Here is a 20,519-nt window from a genome sequence, read left to right as displayed (position 1 = left end):
CCTAAATTGAAAAACTCATAAAATGAAACTCTTCAGTCTAATTACATACCTGTGCTGCTTCTTAAAGGAATAGCGTACAAAGTTTACAGGGATAAAGGGAGAGCAAAGAATATTAATTTCTTACTGTGAGGAATATAATATGGGGATCATTTTAGTCACAATATGAAGATTACGTTTGGCAATAATGATTTAAGTAAATTGGGACCAAAAGCAATATTCTTAAGTGATATATCAAATGCTGCTTAATAGTGTTTGTACTTACTACTTGTTCCTTCTGCTTGTAAGTTTCTTTCCCCAGAATGTCTTAACGCTAGCTCAGTGTTCATATTTATGTCTCAGCTTAGTCATCTACTCAAGAGATGCCATCTTTCTTGGTGCAAAACCTAAAACAGCACCTGGGTGATAGAGGATCTCTAAGTACTTATTAAAGAAAGAAATGAGAAAAGATAAAAAGAATAACAGCTTACATTCTACAACTGTGTTTAGAACATTTGAGACTGGGGAAGAGTAGAGGTGCAGAGATGGTTTAGTCAGAATACTTACTAGTAAGGCCTGGCATGGTGGCTCACGCCTGTAGTCTCAACTCTTTGGGAGGCCGAGGCAGGTGGATTGCTTGAGCCCAGGAGTTCGAGACCAGCCTGAGCAACATGGCAAGACCCCGTCTTTACAAAAAATCCAAAAATTTTAGCCAGGTATGGTGGCAAGTTCCTGTAAGCCCAGCCCTTTGGGAGGCCGAAGCAGGTGGATTGCTTGAGCCCAGGAATTCAATACCAGCCTGAGCAACATGGCAAGACCCCATCTTTACAAAAAATACAAAAAAAATCTAGCCAGGTGTGGTGGCAAGTTCCTGTAGTTCCAGCTACCCAGGGGGCTAGGTGGGAGGATTGCTTGAACTGGGAGGTTGAAGCTGCAGTGAGCCATGATTGCACCACTGCACTCCAGCCTAGTCGATGGTGAGACCCTGTCTCAAAAAAAAAAAAAAAAATTACAGAAAAGCAATAAAAAATGAAAGCATTTCTGAAATGTCAGAATATATTACACATACATTAAAAAAGGTAATCATTGTTAAGAATAGTGGTGTCTGCATGCACACGTATGTTTATTGCGTTACTATTCACAATAGCAAAGAGTTGGAACCAACCCAAATGTCCAACAATGATAAACTGGATTAAGAAAATGTGGCACCATGGATACATATATAACAAACCTGCACATTGTGCACATGTACCCTAAAACCTAAAGTATAATAATAAAAAAAAAGAAAATGTGGCACATATACACCATGGAATACTATGCAGCCATAAAAAATGATGAGTTCATGTCCTTTGTAGGGACATGGATGAAACTGGAAAACATCATTCTCAGTAAACTATCGCAAGGACAAAAAACCAAACACCACATGTTCTCACTCATAGGTGGGAATTGAACAATGAGAACTCATGGACACAGGAAGGGGAACATCACACTCCGGGGACTGTTGTGGGGTTGGGGGAGTGGGGAGGGACAGCATTAGGAGATATACCTAATGCTAAATGACAAGTTAATGGGTGCAGCAAAACAACATGGCACATGGATACATATGTAACAAACCTGCACATTGTGCACATGTACCCTAAAACCTAAAGTATAATAATAAAAAGAAAATCTAAAAAAAAAAGAATAATGGTGTCTGGTTTCATCAAAATAGAGTAAAACATAATTTGTTATGATATTTTTGAAAACTATAGAATATTTTAAAACCATCTTTATTAGAAGATGATATATGGTTAAAATTATTTGTATGTGGTATGTGTGTATATGTAGTTAGTATGTTTTGAACTTACAAAATAAAATATCTGCGTGCTAAGGAAAAGAAAGAAAACTAATTGCTCTAAGAAGAAAATTAATTATAATATCCAAATTTTCACAGATGTACCAAAAAGTGAAAAAGGATCAAAATATACTCACTGTGGACAATGTGAAGAGTGTTCTCCAAAATACATTTCCTCATGCTAATATTTGGGATATTTTTGGAATTCATTCTAAATATGATGAAGAAAGGTAAGTTGGGATATTATGTTAAATGAAGTAGGCCAGGCACAGAAAGACAAATACCACATGATCTCTACTCAGGTAGAATCTTAAAAAAAAGTCAGACTCACAGAAACAGAGTAAAATGGGGGTTACCAGAGGCTGGGGATGGCAGAATTGGGGAGATATTGATCAAAGCGTACAAAATTTCAGTTAGACTAGAGAAATAAGTTCAAGAGATCTATTGTACATGGTGGTGACTGTAGTTAATGACATATTTTATACTTGAAATTACTAAGTACATTTTAAGGATTCTCACCACAAAATATGAGAAGTATATGAGGTAATGCATATGATAATTAGCTTTATTAGCTATTCCACAATGTATATGAATATCAAAATATGTTGTATATCATCAACATATATATTTTTTACTTGTCATTTTTTAAAAGGTAAACAATTAGAGGCTCAACACAGAAGATTCGGAAAGAGCCAAAAAAAAAAAAAAAAAAGGCAACAACTCAAAGAAATTTTCAGAGAAAGAGAAATAGTACAAAGAAATTCCAAAAATTAATGTATATGAGCCTTCATTAGAAGGGACTCACCAAATATGCAACACACTGAATGAAAGAGGAATGCTCTGGGGCATAGGGATAAGGAATACTTTTCTGAAGAAGTGATATTTAAGCAGAGTCCTGAAGCAAGAGGAAAAGTTAGACAAAAGAAAACAAGGGGGTTGTAAGAGATTAACATTCCAGTCAGAGAAAAATGTTGAGGTCTGAGATGTAAAGCAATTGAGAGAAGCTGATGTTGCTACTGTGTAGATTGAAAGCGTACGTTGTTCCTTTGTTATGGGGTACAGTCGAGGAGGTAAGGCTGGAGAGGCAAGCGAGGGGTCTGAATATACAGGGTCTTGTGAACAATATTTAATGCACTCATATCAGTAGAAGTTCTTGGCAACAGTGAAAAACCTGAAAGGCATTAAGTAGTGAAGTGACAGTGACATGCATTTTTTTTTTAAAGAGCATTCTCCATGGTTGAGAATGGATTGTTGGTGGGGAGGAGTAGGTGTGGTGATATGTATTAGGAAATACAAGGTGTGAGATGTGAGATGGACTAGTAGGCTTTTGGAAGAAGTGGAGGTAGAGAAAATGGACATACTTGAATTATTTAGGAAGTACCATCCAGGTGCTGCTGGATTGGATCAGGTAGAGGGGAGATGAGAAATTGTCAAGGGTAACTCCCAGGGTTCAGCTGAACAACTAACTAACTAGTAGTGTCGATGCCATTGCCAAGAAGGAAAGGAGTGGAGGAGTTTATCCTTATTAAACTATAAGTTTCTTTAGGAGAGAGTTTGCATATCATTTACATGCATTCGTAAACCTAATACATAGTAGGTGCCCACTAAATGTACAGATGGTATAGTACAGTGGTTAAGAGTTCAGACTCTTGGTCAGACAGATCTGGGTGCAAATTCCACTTCCAAAACATTGTAGCTGTGTAACATAAGAAGTGATTTAATCTCTCTGTATCTGTTTTATCATCTGTAAAATTGATGTAATAGTAGTACTTGGCTTCCTAGAATATTTGTGAGAATGCTGGCTATAATAATGATAATACTTAGTACTGGATAGCAAATGAGTTATTTAGTCACTTTTTAACTCATAAGCTAAAATTCAAATGTTGAGGACCTTCATGATCTGGCCTCTGCCTACACGCCTCTCTAACTCCATATCTGACAGCTGTCCCCCATATTTCACACCGTGTAAACACTGCTGTATTAGTCCATTTTCACGCTGCTGATAAAGACGTACCTGAGACTGGGCAATTTACAAAAGAAAGTGGTTTAATGGACTCACAGTTCCATGTGGCTGGGGAAAGCTCACAATCATGGCAGAAGGTGAAAGGCATGTCTCACATGATGGCAGACAAGAGAAGAGAACTTGTGCAGGGAAATTCCCCCTTATAAAACCAGCAGATCTCATGAGACATATTCACTGTCACGAGAATAGCACGGGGAAGATCTGCCCTCATGATTTCATTACCTCCCACTGGGTCCCCCCACAACATGTGGGAATTGTGGGAGCTACAATTTAAGATAAGAATTGGGTGGGGACACAGCCAAACCATATCAGCTGTGAATTTACCATTGCATAAGTATACTGCACTCTCACTTCCCTTGCTATATTCTCTTCACTTGGAATGTGTTTCTCTGCTTTATCTCCCTGGAAAATTTTTATTAAGCCTTTAAGATTTTTAGTATGACTCCCTAAAAGAAGACCTGTATGATCCCTTCCTCTCCATACTCCAGCTTGATTAGGTGCTTCTCCTGGGCCCCATAGAGTCTTCTACATGCCCGTGTTTTGTCTGTATGTATGTGAACCCCTTGAGAAAAGACTTTCAGCTCTATAATCACAGTATCTAGCCTAATGCAGGTGGCAGGATTCAATAAGTGTTTATTGAACATATAAATACAGGGATAAATAAGTCTCTGATGCAGATAAATGTTTGGATTTTTATTAAGTAAATGTCATACTCTACACCAAGAGTCAGCAAGTCCACACACTGCTTGTTTTTGTAAATAAAGTATTTTGGGGACACAGCCATACTTGTTTATTCATATGTCGTCTGTGACTGCTTTTGTGCTGTAACAAGAGTGGAGTCACTGTGTCAGAAACTGAGTGGCTCACAAAGCCTAAAATATTTACTCTCTGGCCCTTTACAGACAAAGTTGTTTGACTCCTTGTAGGTAAATTACTTTCCTTTTAGCAATGTTTGGAAAGGACAGATAAAGTTAGCAAAATGGATGTTTTTTCGTACGGCATATAAAAAAAGTGTTCTTAGTTACTTAGGGCAGTATGGCCATTTTCATGATGTTCGTTCTTCCTATCCATGAGCATGGAATGTTTTTCCATTTGTTTGTGTCCTCTCTGATTTCCTTTGAGCAGTGGTTTGTAATTCTCCTTGAAGAGATTCTTTACTTCCCTCGTTAGCTATATTCTTAGCTATTTTATTCATTTTCTAGCAATTGTGTATGGGATGGCTCTCTGCCTACTTGTTGTTGGTGTATAGGAGTGCTAGAGATTTTTGCACATTGATTTTGTATCCTGAGACTTTGCTGAAGTTGCTTATCAGCTTAAGCTTTTGGGCTGAGATGATGGGGTTTTCTAGATATAAGATCATGTTATCTGCAAACAAAGATAATTTGACTTCCTCTCTTCCTATTTGAATACCCTTTATTTCTTTCTCTTGCCTGATTGCCCTGGCCAGAACTTTCAATACTGTGTTGAATAGGAGTGGTGAGAGAGGGCATCCTTGTCTTGTGCCAGTTTTCAAGGGGAAATGCTTCCAGCTTTCGCCCATTCAGTATGATATTGGCTGCAAGTTTGTCATATATGGCTTTTATTATTTTGAGTTATGTTCCTTTAATACCTGGTTTATTGAGATTTTAACATGAAGGGATGTCTCATTTTATCAAAGGCCTTTTCTTGATCGATTGAGATAATCATGTGGTTTTGTCTTTAGTTCTGTTTATGTGATGAATCACATTTATTGATTTGTGTCTGTTGAACCAACCTTGCATCCTGGGAATGAAGCCAACTTGATCCTGATGGATAAGCTTTTTTATGTGCTGCTGAATTTGGTTTGCTAATAGTTTATTGAGAATTTTTGCATTGATGTTCATCAATGATACTGACGTGAAGTTTTCCTTTTCTGTTGTATTTCTGCCAGGTTTTGGCATCAGGATGATGCTGGCCTCATAGAATGAGTAAGGGAGGAATCCCTCTTCAATTTCTTGGAATAGTTTTGGTAGAAATGATACCAGCTCTTCATTGTACCTCTGGTAGAATTCAGCTGTGAATCCATTTGGTCCTAGGTTTTTTTTTGGTTGGTAGGCTATTTATTACTGCCTCAGTTTCAGAACTTGTTGTTGGTTCTGATGCCCTGTATCATTGCTAATTGTGTTTATTGGATTCTTCTCTCTTTTCTTCTTTATCAGTCTAGCTAGTGGTCTATTTTACTACTTTTTTCTAAAAACAGGTCCTGGATTGGTTGATTTTTTTTTTTTGAAGAGTTTTTTGTGTGTCTAACTCCTTCAGTTCAGCTCTGATCATGGTTTCTTGTCTTCTGCTAGCTTTGGGGTTCGTTTGCTCTTGGCTCTCAAGTTCTTTTACTTGAGATGTTAGGTTGTTAACTTGAGATCTTTCTAGCATTTTGATATGGGCATTTAGTGCTATAAATTTTTTTATTAACACTGCTCTAGTTGCATCCAGAGATTCTAGTACATTGTCTCTTTGTTCTCATTAGTTTCAAAGTACTTCTTGATTTCTGCCTTAATTTCATTATTTACTCAAGAGTCATTCAGGAGCAGGTTGTTCAATTTTCATGTAGCTGTGTGGTTTTGAGTGAATTTCTTTATCTTCAGTTCTAATTTGATTGTGTTGTAGTCTGAAAGACTGTTATGATTTCACTTCTTTTGCATCTGCTGAGGAACGTTTTACTTCCAATTATGTGATCGATTTTAGAGTAAGTGTCATGTGGCAATGAGAAGAATGTATATTCTGTTGGGTTTTGGTGGAGATTTCTGTAAATATCTGTCAAGTCCACTTGATCCAGAGCTGAGTTCAGGTCCTGAATATCTTTATTAATTTTCTGTCTCGATGATCTGTCTAATACTGTTAGTGGGGTGTTAAGGTCTCTCACTATTATTGTGTGGGAGTCTAAGTCTCTTTGTAGGTCTCTTAAGAATTTGCTTTATGAATCTGGGTGCTTCTGTATTGGGTGCATATATATTTAGGACAGTTAGCGTTTCTTGAATTGAACCCTTTACAATTATGTAATGTTCTTATTTGACCTTTTTTTAAAGTCAGAAACTAGGATTGCAACCCCTGCTTTTTTTCTGTTATCCATTTGCTTGTAAATTTTCCTCCATCTCTTTATTGTGAGCCTATGTGTGTCTTTCCATGTGAGATGGATCTCTTGAAGACAGCATGTTGATGAGTCTCCACTCTTTATCCAGCTTGCCATTCTTTGTCTTTTAATTGGGGCATTCAACCCATTTGCATTTAAGGTTAGTATTGTTATGTGTGAATTTGATACTGTCATCATGATGCTAGCTGGTTATTTTGCAGACATGTTTATGTGGCTGAGTCATAGTGTCACTGGTCTGTGTACTTCAGTGTGTATTTGTCATGGCTGCTAACAGTTTTTCCTTTCCATACTTAATGCTTCCTTCAGAAGCTCTTGCAAGGCAGGCCTAGTAGTGATGAATTCCCTCAGCATTTGCTTCTCCTTCACTTGTGAAGCTTAGTTTGGCCAGATATGAAATTCTGGAAATTCTTTTCTTTGGGAATTCTTTAAGAATTCTTTTCTTTAAGAAATGAATTGGAAATTATTTTCTTTAAGAATGTTGAATATTGGCCCCAATCTCTTCTGGCTTGTAGGGTTTCAGCTGAGAGGTCTGCTGTTAGTCTGATGGGCTTCCCTTTGTGGATGACCTAGTCTTTCTGTCTGGCTGCCCCCTAACATTTCTTCTTTCATTTCAACCTTGGAGAATCTGATGATTATATCACTTGTGGTTGATCTTTTCATGGAGTATCTTACTGGGGTTCTCCGCATTTCCTGAATTTGAATGTTGGCTTTTCCTGCTAGGTTGGGGAAGTTCTCCTGGATGATATCCTTAAGTATGTTTTTCAACTTTGTTCTGTTCTCCCTGTTTCTTTCAGGTACCCCATCAGTCACAGCTCCTTTTACATAATCCTATAGTTCTCAGAGGTTTTGTTTGTTCCTTTTCTTTTTTCTTTAATGTGTCTACCTGCCTTGTTTCAGCAAGATAGTTTTCAAGTTCTGAAATTTTTCCTCTGCTTGGTCTGTGTGGTTATTGATACTTGTGGTTGCATTGTGAAGTTCTCATGTTGTGTTTTTCCGCTCCATCAGGTCATTTATATTCCTCTCTAAACTAATTGTTCTGGTTTACAGCTCCTGTAATGTTTTATCATAGTGCTTAGTTTCTTTGCATTGGGTGAGAACATGCTCCTTTAGCTTAGCGAAGTTCCTTATTTCCCACCTTGTGAAGCCTACTTCCATCACTTCAGCCATCTCAACCTCGGCCCAGTTCTGTCTGCTTAGGGGAGAGGCGTTGCAGTCATTTGGAGGAGAAGAGACACTCTGGCCTTTTGAATTTTCAGCATTTTTGCTTTGATTTTTTCTCATCTTTGTGGGCTTATCTACCTTTGATTTTTGAGATTGCTGACCTTTGAATGGGGTTTTTCTGGGGTCCTTTTTGTTGACGATGATTTCGTTGCTTTCTGTTTGTTTTTAACGGTCAAGCCATTCTTCTGTAGGTCTGCTGCAATTTGCTGAGGGTTCACTCCAGACCCTAGTTGCTTCTGTTTTTCCTGTACCCAGAGGTATCACCAGTGAAGGCTGTGAAACAACAAAGATGGCAGCCAGGTCCTTCTGGAAGCTCTGTCCTAGGCGGGTACAGACCTATTGCCAGCCCAAACACACCTACAGCAGGTGGCTGGAGACCCTTGTTGTGAGATCTTATGCAGATAGGAAGAAAGGGATCAGGGACCTGCTTAAAGAGGCAGTCTGGCTGCTTGTTGGTAGAGCAGGTGTGCTGTGTTGGGGTGGATCATTTCTCACCCAGACTGTTTGGACTCTCCAGAGCCAGCTGAGTGGAACAGCTGAGTCAACCGAACTGCAGAGATGGTAGCCGTTCCTCCCACTGGGAACTGTGTCTCAGGAAGAGATCAGAGCTCTGTCTTTATAATCCTGTCTGGTGTGGCTGAAGCCTCTGCAGGGAGGTCCTCCCCAGTGAGGAGCAATGGATTGGGGTCCTGCTTAAAGGAGCAGTCTGGCCATGATTGGGTAGAGCAGCTATGCCCTGTTGGTGGGGGAGCCTTCCTTGTCTGGACTGTTTGGACTCTCCAAAGCCAGCAGGCTGGAACAGCTGAGTCGACCAATCCGCAGAGATGGTGGCCACCCTCCCCTGGAAGCCCTGTCCCAGGGAGAGATCAGAGCTCTGTCCTTATAACCCTGGCTGGAGTGGCTAAAGCTTCCACAGGGATAAGTGTATTTTTTGCATCTAAATAAGTATGTCCTTTTCATATATGATCTATTTATTATTCATTTACTGGCTAAGTATTTGAGTGACTATGTTCTCCCTTCTGGGGCTATATTAGTTTACAATATTAAGATCTTTTCTCTTGTGCAGGTTAAATTTTAGCAGGGGTAGCATGCATAGGGAGACAGACAATAAGTGATAGACATATATGTAAATTGAGTTACATGTCAAGAAGCTGAGAAATGCTATGGAAAAAGAAAAAGAACTGGGTAAGAGAAAATCAGGAGCAGAGAGTCAGGTTCCAGACAGATTACAATTTTAAATAAGGTTGGCAGGATATGCCTCATTGAGAAGATGACATTTCAGCAATGACCTGAAGGAACTGAGGGAATTAACAATTCAAATACTGAGGGAAAATATATTCCCACCAGAGTGTCTAGCTGATGCAGAGGTTCTAATGCAAGAACATACTTTATGTAAGAAGACAGCACTTATGTAAGAAGTGTACGGCTAGAACACAGCAAGGAGAAGAGATGAGATAACAGAAGAATGAGGTGCCAGATAATATCAGGCTTGTAAGTGTTGGGATTTTATCACTGACCCATAGAAGCATTTTGTAGATTAATATTTTGCATGTCACTTTACATTTTGACATCATTTAAATTAGTGTGTGATGTTCTTGACAGTTAAAAAATGTCTATATCAGAACTATCAGTCTTTTAAAATTTCTTCATAATTTTTATACTTAACAGTTTTGTGGGGTGGTTTTTGTTTTTTTGTTTTTGTTTTTTTGAAAGAGTCTCACTCAATCGCCCAGGCTGGAGTGCAGTGGCACAGTCTCGGCTCACTGCATCCTCCACCTCCTAGGTTCAAGTGATTCTCCTGCCTCAGCCTCACATGTGGTTGGGATTACAGGCGTGCACCACCACGCCCAGCTAATTTTTTTTTTTTTTTTTTTTAGTAGAGATGGAGTTTCACCATAATGGCCAGAGTGGTCTCGAACTCCTCACCTCAGGTGATCCACCTGTCTCAGCCTCCCAAAGTGCTGGGATTATAGGCAGGAGCCACTGTGCCCAGCCACTTAGAGTTTTAATTCTATTAATTATCCTTTCTATATATCAAACATACTGAAGTCAAAACAAAATAGTTACTTTTCACTTGTCCAAGGAAATTGACAAATCTTTAATTCTCTCCTTTTGTAGCTTGCTTTCTTCTGCCTTTGTAAATTTAAGTGGATGCCAGTAGTTTTAAGAAACTTTACAGTAGTCGTAAGGAATATTTTAACACTTTGAATGTATCACCTAATTGCCTTCTTTTTTTTTTTTGTTATACTTTAAGTTCTAGGGTGCATGTGCACAACATGCAGGTTTGATACATAGGTATACATGTGCCATGATGGTTTGCTGTACCCATCAACTCATCATTTACATTAGGTATGTCTCCTAATGCTATCCCTCCCCCAGGCCCCCATCCCCCAACAGGCCCCAGTGGGTGATGTTCCCCGCCCTGTCTCCAAGTGATCTCATTGTTCAATTCTCACCTATGAGTGAGAACATGCGGTGTTTGATTTTCTGTCCTTATGATAGTTTCCTGAGAATGATGGTTTCCAGCTTCATCCATGTCCTGGCAAAGGACATGAACTCATCTTTTTTTATGGCTGCATAGTATTCCATGGTGTATATGTGCCACATTTTCTTAATCCAGTCTATCATTGATGGACATTTGGGTTGGTACCAAGTCTTTGCTATTATGAATAGTGCCAGAATAAACATACATGTGCATGTGTCTTTATAGTAGCATGATTTATAATCCTTTGGGTATATAAGCAGTAATGGGATTGCTGGGTCAAATGGTAATTCTAGTTCTAGATCCTTGAGGAATCACCACACTGTCTTCCACAAAGGCTGAACTAATTTACACTCACACCAACAGTGTAAAAGCGTTCCTATTTCTCCACATCCTCTCCAGCACCTGTTGTTTCCTGACTTTTTAATGATTGCCATTCTAACTGGTGTGAGATGGTATCTCATTGTGGTTTTGATTTGCATTTCTCTGATGACCAGTGATTATGAGCATTTTTTCATGTGTCTGTTGGTTGTGTAGATGTCTTCTTTTGAGAAGTGTCTATTCATATCCTTTGCTGACTTTTTGATGGGGTTGTTTGTTTTTTTCTTATAAGCTTGTTTGAGTTCTTTGTAGATTCTGGATATTAGCCCTTTGTCAGATGGGTAGCTTGCAAAAATTTTCTCCCATTCTGTAAGTTGCCTGTTTACTCTGATGGTAGTTTTCTTTTGCCATGAGCTCTTTAGTTTAATTAGATCCCACTTGTCAATTTTGGCTTTTGTTGCCATTGCTTTTGGTGTTTTAGTCATGAAGTCCTTGACCATGCCTATGTCCTAAACGGTATTGCCTAGGTTTTCTTCTAGGGTTTTTGTGGTTTTAGGTCTAACATTTAGGTGTCTAATCCATCTTGAATTAATTTTTGTATAAGGTATAGGGAAGGGATACAATTTCAGCTTTCTGCATATGGCTAGCCAGTTTTCCCCGCACCATTTATTAAATAGGGAATCCTTTCCCCATTGCTTCTTTTTGTCAAGTTTGTCAAAGATGAGATGGTTGTAGATATGTGGTATTATTTCTGAGGGCTCTGTTCTGTTCCATTGGTCTATATCTATTTTGGTACCAGTACCATGCTGTTTTGGCTACTGTAGCCTTGTAGTATAGTTTGAAGTCAGGTAGCATGATTCCTCCAGCTTTGTTCTTTTTGCTTAGGATTGTCTTGGCAATGCGGACTCTGTTGTGGTTCCATATGAACTTTAAAGTGGTTTTTTCCAATTCTGTGAAGAAAGTCATTGGTAGCTTGATAGGGATGGCATTGAATCTATAAATTACTTTGGGCAGTATGGCCATTTTCACGATATTGATTCTTCCTATCCATGAGCATGGAATATTCTTCCATTTGTTTGTGTCCTCCTTTATTTCTTTGAGCAGTGCTTTGTAGTTCTTGTTGAAGAAGTCCTTCACATCCCTTATAAGTTGGATTCCTAGGTATTTTATTCTCTTTGTAGCAATTGTGAATGGGAGTTCACTCATGATATGGCTCTTTGTTAATGGTGTATAGGAATGCTTGTGATTTCTGCACATTGATTTTGTATCCAGAGACTTTGCTGAAGTTGCTTATCAGCTAAAGGAGATTTTGGGCTCAGACGATGGGGTTTTCTAAATATACAATAATGTCATCTGCAAACAGGGACAATTTGACTTCCTCTTTTCCTAATTGAATACCCTTTATTTATTTCTCTTGCCTGATTGCCCTTGCCAGAACTTCCAACACTATGTTGAATAGGAGTGGTGACAGAGGGCATCCCTGTCTTGTGCCCGTTTTCAAAAGGAATGCTTCTTGTTTTTGCCCATTCAGTATGATATTGGCTGTGGGTTTGTCATAAATAGCTGTTATTATTTTGAGATATGTTCCGTCAATACCTAGTTTATTGAGAGTTTTTAGCATGAAGCGCTGTTGAATTTTGTCAAAGGCCTTTTCTGCATCTATTGAGATAATCATGTGGTTTTTGTTGTTGATTCTGTTTATGTGATGGATTACGTTTATTGATTTGCATATCTTGAACCAGTCTTGCATCCCAGGGATGAAGCTCACTTGATCGTGGTGGATAAGCTTTTTGATGTGCTGCTGGATTCGGTTTGCCAGTATTTTACTGAGGACTTTTGCATTGACGTTCATCAAGGATATTGGTCTAAAATTCTCTTTTTTTGTTGTTGTGTCTGCCAGGCTTTGGTGTTAGGATGATATTGGCCTCATAAATTAAGTTAGGGAAGATTCCCTCTTTTTCTATGGATTGAAATAGTTTCAGAAGGAATGGTACCAGTTTCTGTTTGTACCTCTTGTAGAATTCGGCTGTGAATCCATCTGGTCCTGGACTTTTTTTAGTTGGTAGGCTATTAATTATTGCCTCAATTTCAGAGCTTGTTATTTGTCTATTCAGAGATTCAGCTTCTTCCTGGTTTAGTCTTGGGAGGGTGTATGTGTCCAGGAATTTATCCATTTCTTCTAGATTTTCTAGTTTATTTGTGTAGAGGTGTTTATAGTATTCTCTGATGGTAGTTTGTATTTCTGTGGGATCAGTGGTGATATCCCCTTTATCATTTTTTATTGTGTCTATTTTATTCTTCTTTCTTTTCTTCTTTATTAGTCTTGCTAGCAGTGTATCAATTTTGTTGATCTTTTCAAAAAACCAGCTCCTGGATTCATTGATTTTTTGAAGGGTCTTTTTATGTCTCTGTCTCCTTCAGTTCTACTCTGATCTTAGTTATTTCTTGCGTTCTGCTAGCTTTTGAATGTGTTTGCTCTTACTTCTCTAGTTCTTTCAGTTGTGATGTTAGGGTGTTGATTTTAGATCTTTCCTGCTTTCTCTTGTGGACATTTAGTACTATAAATTTCCCTCTACACACTGCTTTAAATATGTCCCAAAGATTCTGGTACGTTGTGTCTTTGTTCTCGTTGGTTTCAAAGAACATCTTTATTTCTGCCTTCATTTGTTATTTATCCAGTAGTCATTCAGGATCAAGTTGTTCAGTTTTCATGTAGTTGAGTGGTTTTGAGTGAGTTTCTTAATCCTGAGTTCTAATTTGATTGCACTGTGATCTGAGAGACAGTTTGTTGTGATTTGTGTTCTTTTACATTTGCTGAGGAATGCTTTACTTCCAATTATGTAGTCGATTTTAGAATAAGTGCAATGTGGTGCTCCGAAGAATGTATATTCTGTTGATTTGGGGTGGAGAGTTCTGTAGATGTCTGTTAGGTCTGCTTGGTGCAGAGCTGGGTTCAGGTCCTGGATATCCTTGTTAACATTTGTCTCGTTGATCTGTCTAATATTGACAGTGGGGTGTTAACGTCTCCCATTATTATTGTGTGGGAGTCTAAGTCTGTTTGTAGGTCTCTAAGGACTTGCTTTATGAATCTGGGTGCTCCTGTATTGGGTGCATATATATTTGGGATAGTTAGCTCTTCTTGTGCAATTGATCCCTTTACCATTATGTAATGGCTTTTTTTGGTCTCTTTTGATCTTTGTTGGTTTAAAGTCTGTTTTATCAGAGACTAGGATTGCAACCCCTGCTCTCTTTTTCTTTCCATTTGCTTGGTAGATCTTCCTCCATTCCTTTATTTGAGCCTATGTGTGTCTCTGCACATGAGATGTGTCTCCTGAAGACAGCACACTGATGGATCTTGACTCTTTATCCAATTTCCAGTCTCTGTCTTTTAATTGGGGCATTTAGCCCATTTAAATTTAAGGTTGATATTGTTATGTGTGAATTTGATCCTGTCATTATGATGTTTGCTGGTTATTTTGCCTGTTAATTGATGCAGTTTCTTCATAGCACCAATGGTCTTTACAATTTGGCATGTTTTTGCAGTGACTGGTATGGGTTGTTCCTTTCCATGTTTAGTGCTTCCTTCAGGAAGTTGCTTCAGGAGCTCCTTCAGGAGCTCTTGTAAGGCAGGCCTGGTGGTGACAGAATCTCTCAGCATTTGCTTGTCTGTAAAGGATTTTATTTCTCCTTCACTTATGAAGCTTAGTTTGGCTGGATATGAAATTCTGGGTTGAAAATTCTTTTCTTTAAGAATGTTGAATATTGGCCCCCTCTCTCTTCTGGCTTGTAGGGTTTCTGCTGAGAGGTCCACTGTCAGTCTGATGGGCTTCCCTTTGTCGGTAACTCGACCTTTCTCTCTGGTTGCCCTTAACACTTTTTCCTTCATTTCAACCTTGGTGAATCTGACAATTATGTGTCTTGAGGTTGTTCTTCTTGAGGAGTATTTTTGTGATGTTCTCTGTATTTCCTGAATTTGAACATTGGCCTGCCTTGCTAGGTTGGGGAAGTTCTCCTGGATAATATCCGAATGGTGTTTTCCAGCTTAGTTCCATTCTCCCCATCACTTTCAGGTACACCAGTCAAATGTAGATTCGGTCTTTTCATATAGTTCCATATTTCTTGGAAGCTTTGTTCGTTTCTTTTTACTCTTTTTTCTCTAACCTTGTCTTCTCGCTTTTTATTTCATTAATTTGATCTTCAATCACTGATACCCTTTCTTCCACTTGATCGAATCTGCTATTGAAACTTGTGCATGTGTCACAAAGTTCTCATGCCATGAATTTCAGCTCCATCACATCATTTAAGGTCTTCTCTGCACTGTTTATTCTAGTTAGCCATTTGTCTAATCTTTTTTCTAGGTTTTTAGCTTCCTTGAGATGGGTTCGAATATCCTTCTTTAGCTCAGAGAAGCTTGTTATTACCGACCTTCTGAAGCCTATTTCTGTCAACTCGTCAAGGTCATTCTCTGTCCAGCTTTGTTCCGTTGCTGGCGAGGAGCTGCGATCCTTTGGAGGAGAAGAGGCCCTCTGATTTTTAGAATTTTCAGCTTTTCTGCTGTAGTTTCTCCCCATCTTTTTGATGTTATCTACCTTTGGTCTTTGATGTTGGTGACCTACTGATGTGGTTTTGGTGTAGATGACCTTTTTGTGGATGTTGATGCTATTCCTTTCTGTTTGTTAGTTGTCCTTCTGACAGGTCTCTCAGCTACAGGTCTGTTGGAGTTTGCTGGAGTTACGCTGCAGACCCTTTTTGCCTGGGTATCACCATTGGAGGCTGCAGAACAGCAAATATTGCTGCCTGATCCTTCCTCTGGAAGCTTCGTCCCAGAGGGGCAGCTGCCTATATGAGGTGTCTGTTGGCCCCTGTTGGGAGATGTCTCCTAGTTAGGCTACACAGGGGTCAGGGACCCACTTGAGGAGGCAGTCTGTCCATTCTCAGAGCTCAAACACTACGCTTGGAGAACCACTGCTCTCTTCAGAGCTATCAGACAGGGACGTTTAAGTCTGCAGAAGTTTGCTGCCTTTTGTTCCACTAAGCCCTGCCCACGCGGGTGGAGTTTAGAGGCAGTAGGCCTTGCTGAGTTGCGGTGGGCTGCGCCTAGTTCGAGCTTCCCAGCCACTTTATTTAGGTACTCAAGCCTCAGCAATGGTGGACGCCCCTCCCCCAGCCAGGCTGCCACCTTGCAGTTCAATCTCAGACTGCTGTGCTAGCAGTGAGCAAGGCTCCGTGGGTGTAGGACCTGCCGAGTTAGGCACGGGAGAGAATCACCTTGTCTGCCGGTTGCTGAGACCTTGGGAAAATCACGGTATTTGGGCGGAAGTGTCCCATTTTTCCAGGTAGTCTGTCATGCCTTCCCTTGGCTAGGAAAGGGAAATTCCCCGACCCCTTGTGCTTTCCATGTGAGGCAACGCCCTGCCTGGGCTGCACTCACTTTCCAACCAGTCCCAATGAGATGAACCAGGTACCTGAGTTGGAAATGCAGGAATCACCCATCTTCTGCGTCAGTCACACTGGGAGCTGCAGACTGGAGCTGTTCCTATTTGGCCATCTTGGAATGCCCCCATCTCATTGCCTTCTGGCTTCTATTGTTTCTGATAAGAAGTTAGGCTTTAATGTTATTGAGATTCTTTTGTATACAGCGAAAAAAGCATTTCTCTTGTTCTTTTCGAGATTTTAGCTTTTGCTTTTAACATTTTGACTGGTGCATCTGGCTTTGGATATCTTTACATTTATCCTTATTGGAGTACGTTGAGCTTCTTAGATTTGTAAATTATGTTATTAATCAAAATTGGGAAACTTTCAGTAGTTTTTTAAAGTATCTTCTATGTTTCTTTTTTCTTCTCTTCCTAGGTCTTCTATTATGCATATGTTGGCATGCTTAATGGTGTCCCACGTTTCTCTGAGAACCTGTTCATTTTTTTCAGTCTTTTTACATTCTGTTCTTCAGATTGTATAATCTTTATTGATTTATCTTCCAGTTGCCATTCCAAGTTGTTTACACAGAAAATACATACATATCCACATATAAATTATTGGAATTAATTTTATAGTTTAAGGTTGTGTAATACCAGGTCAATGTCCAATAATTAATTATATTTCTAAGAGTTGCAACAAAAGAGAAATGCAGTTTAAATAAAGATACCACTTACAATAGTATGAAAAATATCAAACACTGGAAGTTTTTGTGGAAATTGTCAAGCAGATTCAAAAACTCATCCAGAAATTCAAAGCACCAAGAGTAGCTAAAATAATCTTAAAGCATAAAAAGTGATAATTGCTTTACTGGATATCAAGATCTTTGGTAAAACTACATAATTGAAAACAGTTTGGTATTAGCACAAGGATAGAAAAATAGAGCAATGAAGAAGGATAGAGAACCCAGAAATAGAGCCATGCATGTATTAACACTTGATTTATAACAAAGTTGGCTTTATGGAACAGTAAGGGTAATCTTTGACACTTTCCCCTTTTCACGTCATACACAAAAATTGATACCAGATGGATTATAGAGCTAAACATAAAAGGCAAAACAATAAATCTTCTTAAAGATAATATAGATTTTCTTTTTGACTTTAGAGTAGAGAAAGATTTCTAAAATGAGACCCAAAACCCAGTAGCCATCAAGTGTAATACCAACAAATGGAACTACTTTAAAATTAAGGACTGCTACCCATCATAACACATCATCAGTACACTACAGTACAAGCCATAGAATGGGAGAAGCATATCTCTACACATATAACCAAAAAAAGCCCTGAAGTCTTAGAAATCAAACTCTTCCAAGTCAGGGGCCAAAAAAGATAATCCAAAAAATACTGGAAGCAGATTGAACAGGCAAGTCATAAAAGAAGGCAAAGAACATATCAAAGGATGTTTCGTATCATTAATGATAAGAGGAAAGAAAATTAAAACCCTGATGAGATATCTTTACATATGTACGAGAATGATTTAAATTAAAATCTGACAATACAAAGTGTTTCTTAGGCTGAGGTAATGGAACTGTTTGTTGTATGTTGCTGGTATGTATATTATTTTGAAAAACTATTTAGCATCTTCTGAAATGGAAGATATGTATATCCTGTTTTTAGAGCTCTAAACTGGAAAAAACTCAGATGTCCAGCAACAGTAGAATAGATAAAAGACTATATATTCATATGATGGAATTCTGTACAGTACTAAAAATTGACTACAGCTACAGAAAACAGTATTGATAAATCTCACATTATTGAGTGGGGAAAGAACACAAAATAATACTGCATAACTTCATTTATGTGAAATTTAAAATTGATTAAATGTTTAGCAGTGCAAGTTTACGGGATAAACTATAAAGAATAGCAAAGTTGTTATTACCATAAATGACAAGAGAGCGGTTGTCTTTAGAAAAGTGGGAGGGTGTGGTAATTGACAGAGATCTGAGGAGTAGTTTTGGAGTTGCTGGCAGTGCCAGTGACCAGGATAGTAGGTTTATGGGTTAATTCACTGAGCTCTACATTTTGTTTTGTGTATTTTTTATTTGTGTTATTTCACATACTCACAAAAAGCTTAAATATAATGTTACATTACAAACGAATCATTATGCAAAGATGTGAAGGAATTAGAGTTAGTAAAATTATTGCTTGTTAGGCTTTTTCAGTGGTATATCACATTTAGTACAGTAAACATGGGAGGGCTTTGATAGTGAAAGATGGTGCATGATACAGTGAACAAACTGGATGGGAAAGAAAATATATTCACCTGTAAAATGATATGTATGATACTGGTCTTTTTAATCTATAAATATGTTTGCAGAAAACAAGTGTTCATAGTCGGTTGGGGATTATTTATAATCCTACATCAAAAATAAATGAAGAGAACACAGCTATTTCTAGAGGAATTTTGGCAGCTTTTCTTACACAGAAGAACATGTTTTTGAGAAGCTTTCTTGGGCAACTGGCAAAGGAAGAAACTGCTACAGCTATTTACTCTGGAGATAAAATTAAAACATTCCTTATTGAGGTCAGTAGCTATCTGAAATATTAAATATGTACATATTGCATATTTTAAAAGTGTAAGTGTATTTGGAGATATTGTTACTGAAAAACATTGATAGGTTTAAACAAATGGAGATAATAAACATTGCTTTTCAAATCGGAAAAGATAAACATTAAATGATATGACTTTGCACAGAGGCATTTAATAAATCAGATTTCATATGTTTCATTAACTACTTCATGATTCTTAAAGTTGATGGCATTCTAGTTAGGATATGTACTTAAGCGAAGAATTGGGGGTTAAAGCGTTAAGTAAATCTCAGGTATTTCACTGAAGGGGTCCATTATGGGGGGAATTTCAACGATGATCCTTTTGAAGAAACATTCATTATTCATTCAAAAAATACATATTGATTGTTTATCAGACAATGGAGATAAACTTGTAAACAAGCAGATAGAGTCCCTGTCCCTGTTCTTTGTGGGGCTTACATTGTAGGAGGAAAGACAGACAAAATACCTAGAAGTGGTTTTGATTGATTTGCTTTCAAAAGTCAGGTCATTAGCTAAGGATTAGAGTGGCCGTATGTATTTTTAAAGGGTCGATGACAAAAAGAGGAAATGTCGAATATTTTACTGTTATTCTGAGAGTGAGAAAGTAAATTAAATACATTAGTGAAGGAAGATTTCTGGTCATTGCTGAGGGCCCACTTGAGATTAATGATAATAAATTTAAAGCGAGATCAGCATTGGTCATATGTTTTTCTCCAGCTGTATTTTACTGTTTTCATCCAGTTGCAGACTCAGCAGAGTTGTGTTTAACCAAGGTTGGGGTTTGGACCAGTGAATATGACTGAGGGGGAGCATTCAAGGGAGCTAAACATGGAGAAGTTTTGGTTATAGTAAAGTACCCTGAGATAGAACTTGGTTAAAAGGAAATTATGCCATGGGAAGGATAATAGACAGTGAATAAATGATAGAGTCTGTAGACTGAAAGTTTGAGTAATGGTTGATCTAGGGATGGGGATGGTCATGAGGTTGTGGTCAGAAAGGGGATGATTGAAATGGGGATTTTGGAGGTAAAGAAGATCAGGGCCTACACAGTCCAACACCACAGCCACTGGCTACATATGGTCATTTTATGCTTAAAATTAAATAAGATTTTAAATTCAGTTCCTCAGTCATAGTAGCCACATTTTGAATGTCACATGACCATGTGAAGCCATGGCTGCCATATTGGACAATGCGGGAAAACATTTTCATCATCATGAAAGCATCTGGGAACTTGTTAGAAATTCAGAATTTAAGGCCCGGATTCTACTGAAGTAGATTCTGCATTTTAACGAGATACCAGGTGATTGGTATGTACATTAAAGTTTGAGAAGTACTGAGAGAGAGAAATGTACCTTAGTATGAAGGTGCAATGAGCATATATGTGGTTTATTTTCCGTGAATGTCCATGTATTTTTTTCACTTTGACCAAGGGTTACTTTTATTATTTCCATATTTAAATATATTATTACTAAACTGGTCTTCTGGGATTAGTATAATGGGGAGAAAGGAGTATTTCCATTTTAAACACTTTT

General features: G+C 38.3%; 1 protein-coding gene across 1 annotated transcript in view; it reads left to right on the top strand.

Annotated features, from left to right (window-relative positions):
• Positions 1 to 20,519, top strand: part of LOC129463712 (UDP-glucose:glycoprotein glucosyltransferase 2-like) — a 199,882-nt gene that overhangs the window by 92,580 nt on the left and 86,783 nt on the right. Inside the window, 2 exon segments of the mRNA XM_063618499.1 lie at positions 1,910 to 2,041; positions 18,749 to 18,961. Of these exon segments, the coding sequence (XP_063474569.1) occupies positions 1,910 to 2,041; positions 18,749 to 18,961 (345 nt within the window).

This window comes from Symphalangus syndactylus, chromosome 15 (assembly GCF_028878055.3).
Source record: "Symphalangus syndactylus isolate Jambi chromosome 15, NHGRI_mSymSyn1-v2.1_pri, whole genome shotgun sequence".
Lineage (NCBI taxonomy): Eukaryota > Metazoa > Chordata > Mammalia > Primates > Hylobatidae > Symphalangus > Symphalangus syndactylus.
This window is presented reverse-complemented; position numbering and strand designations above follow the sequence as displayed.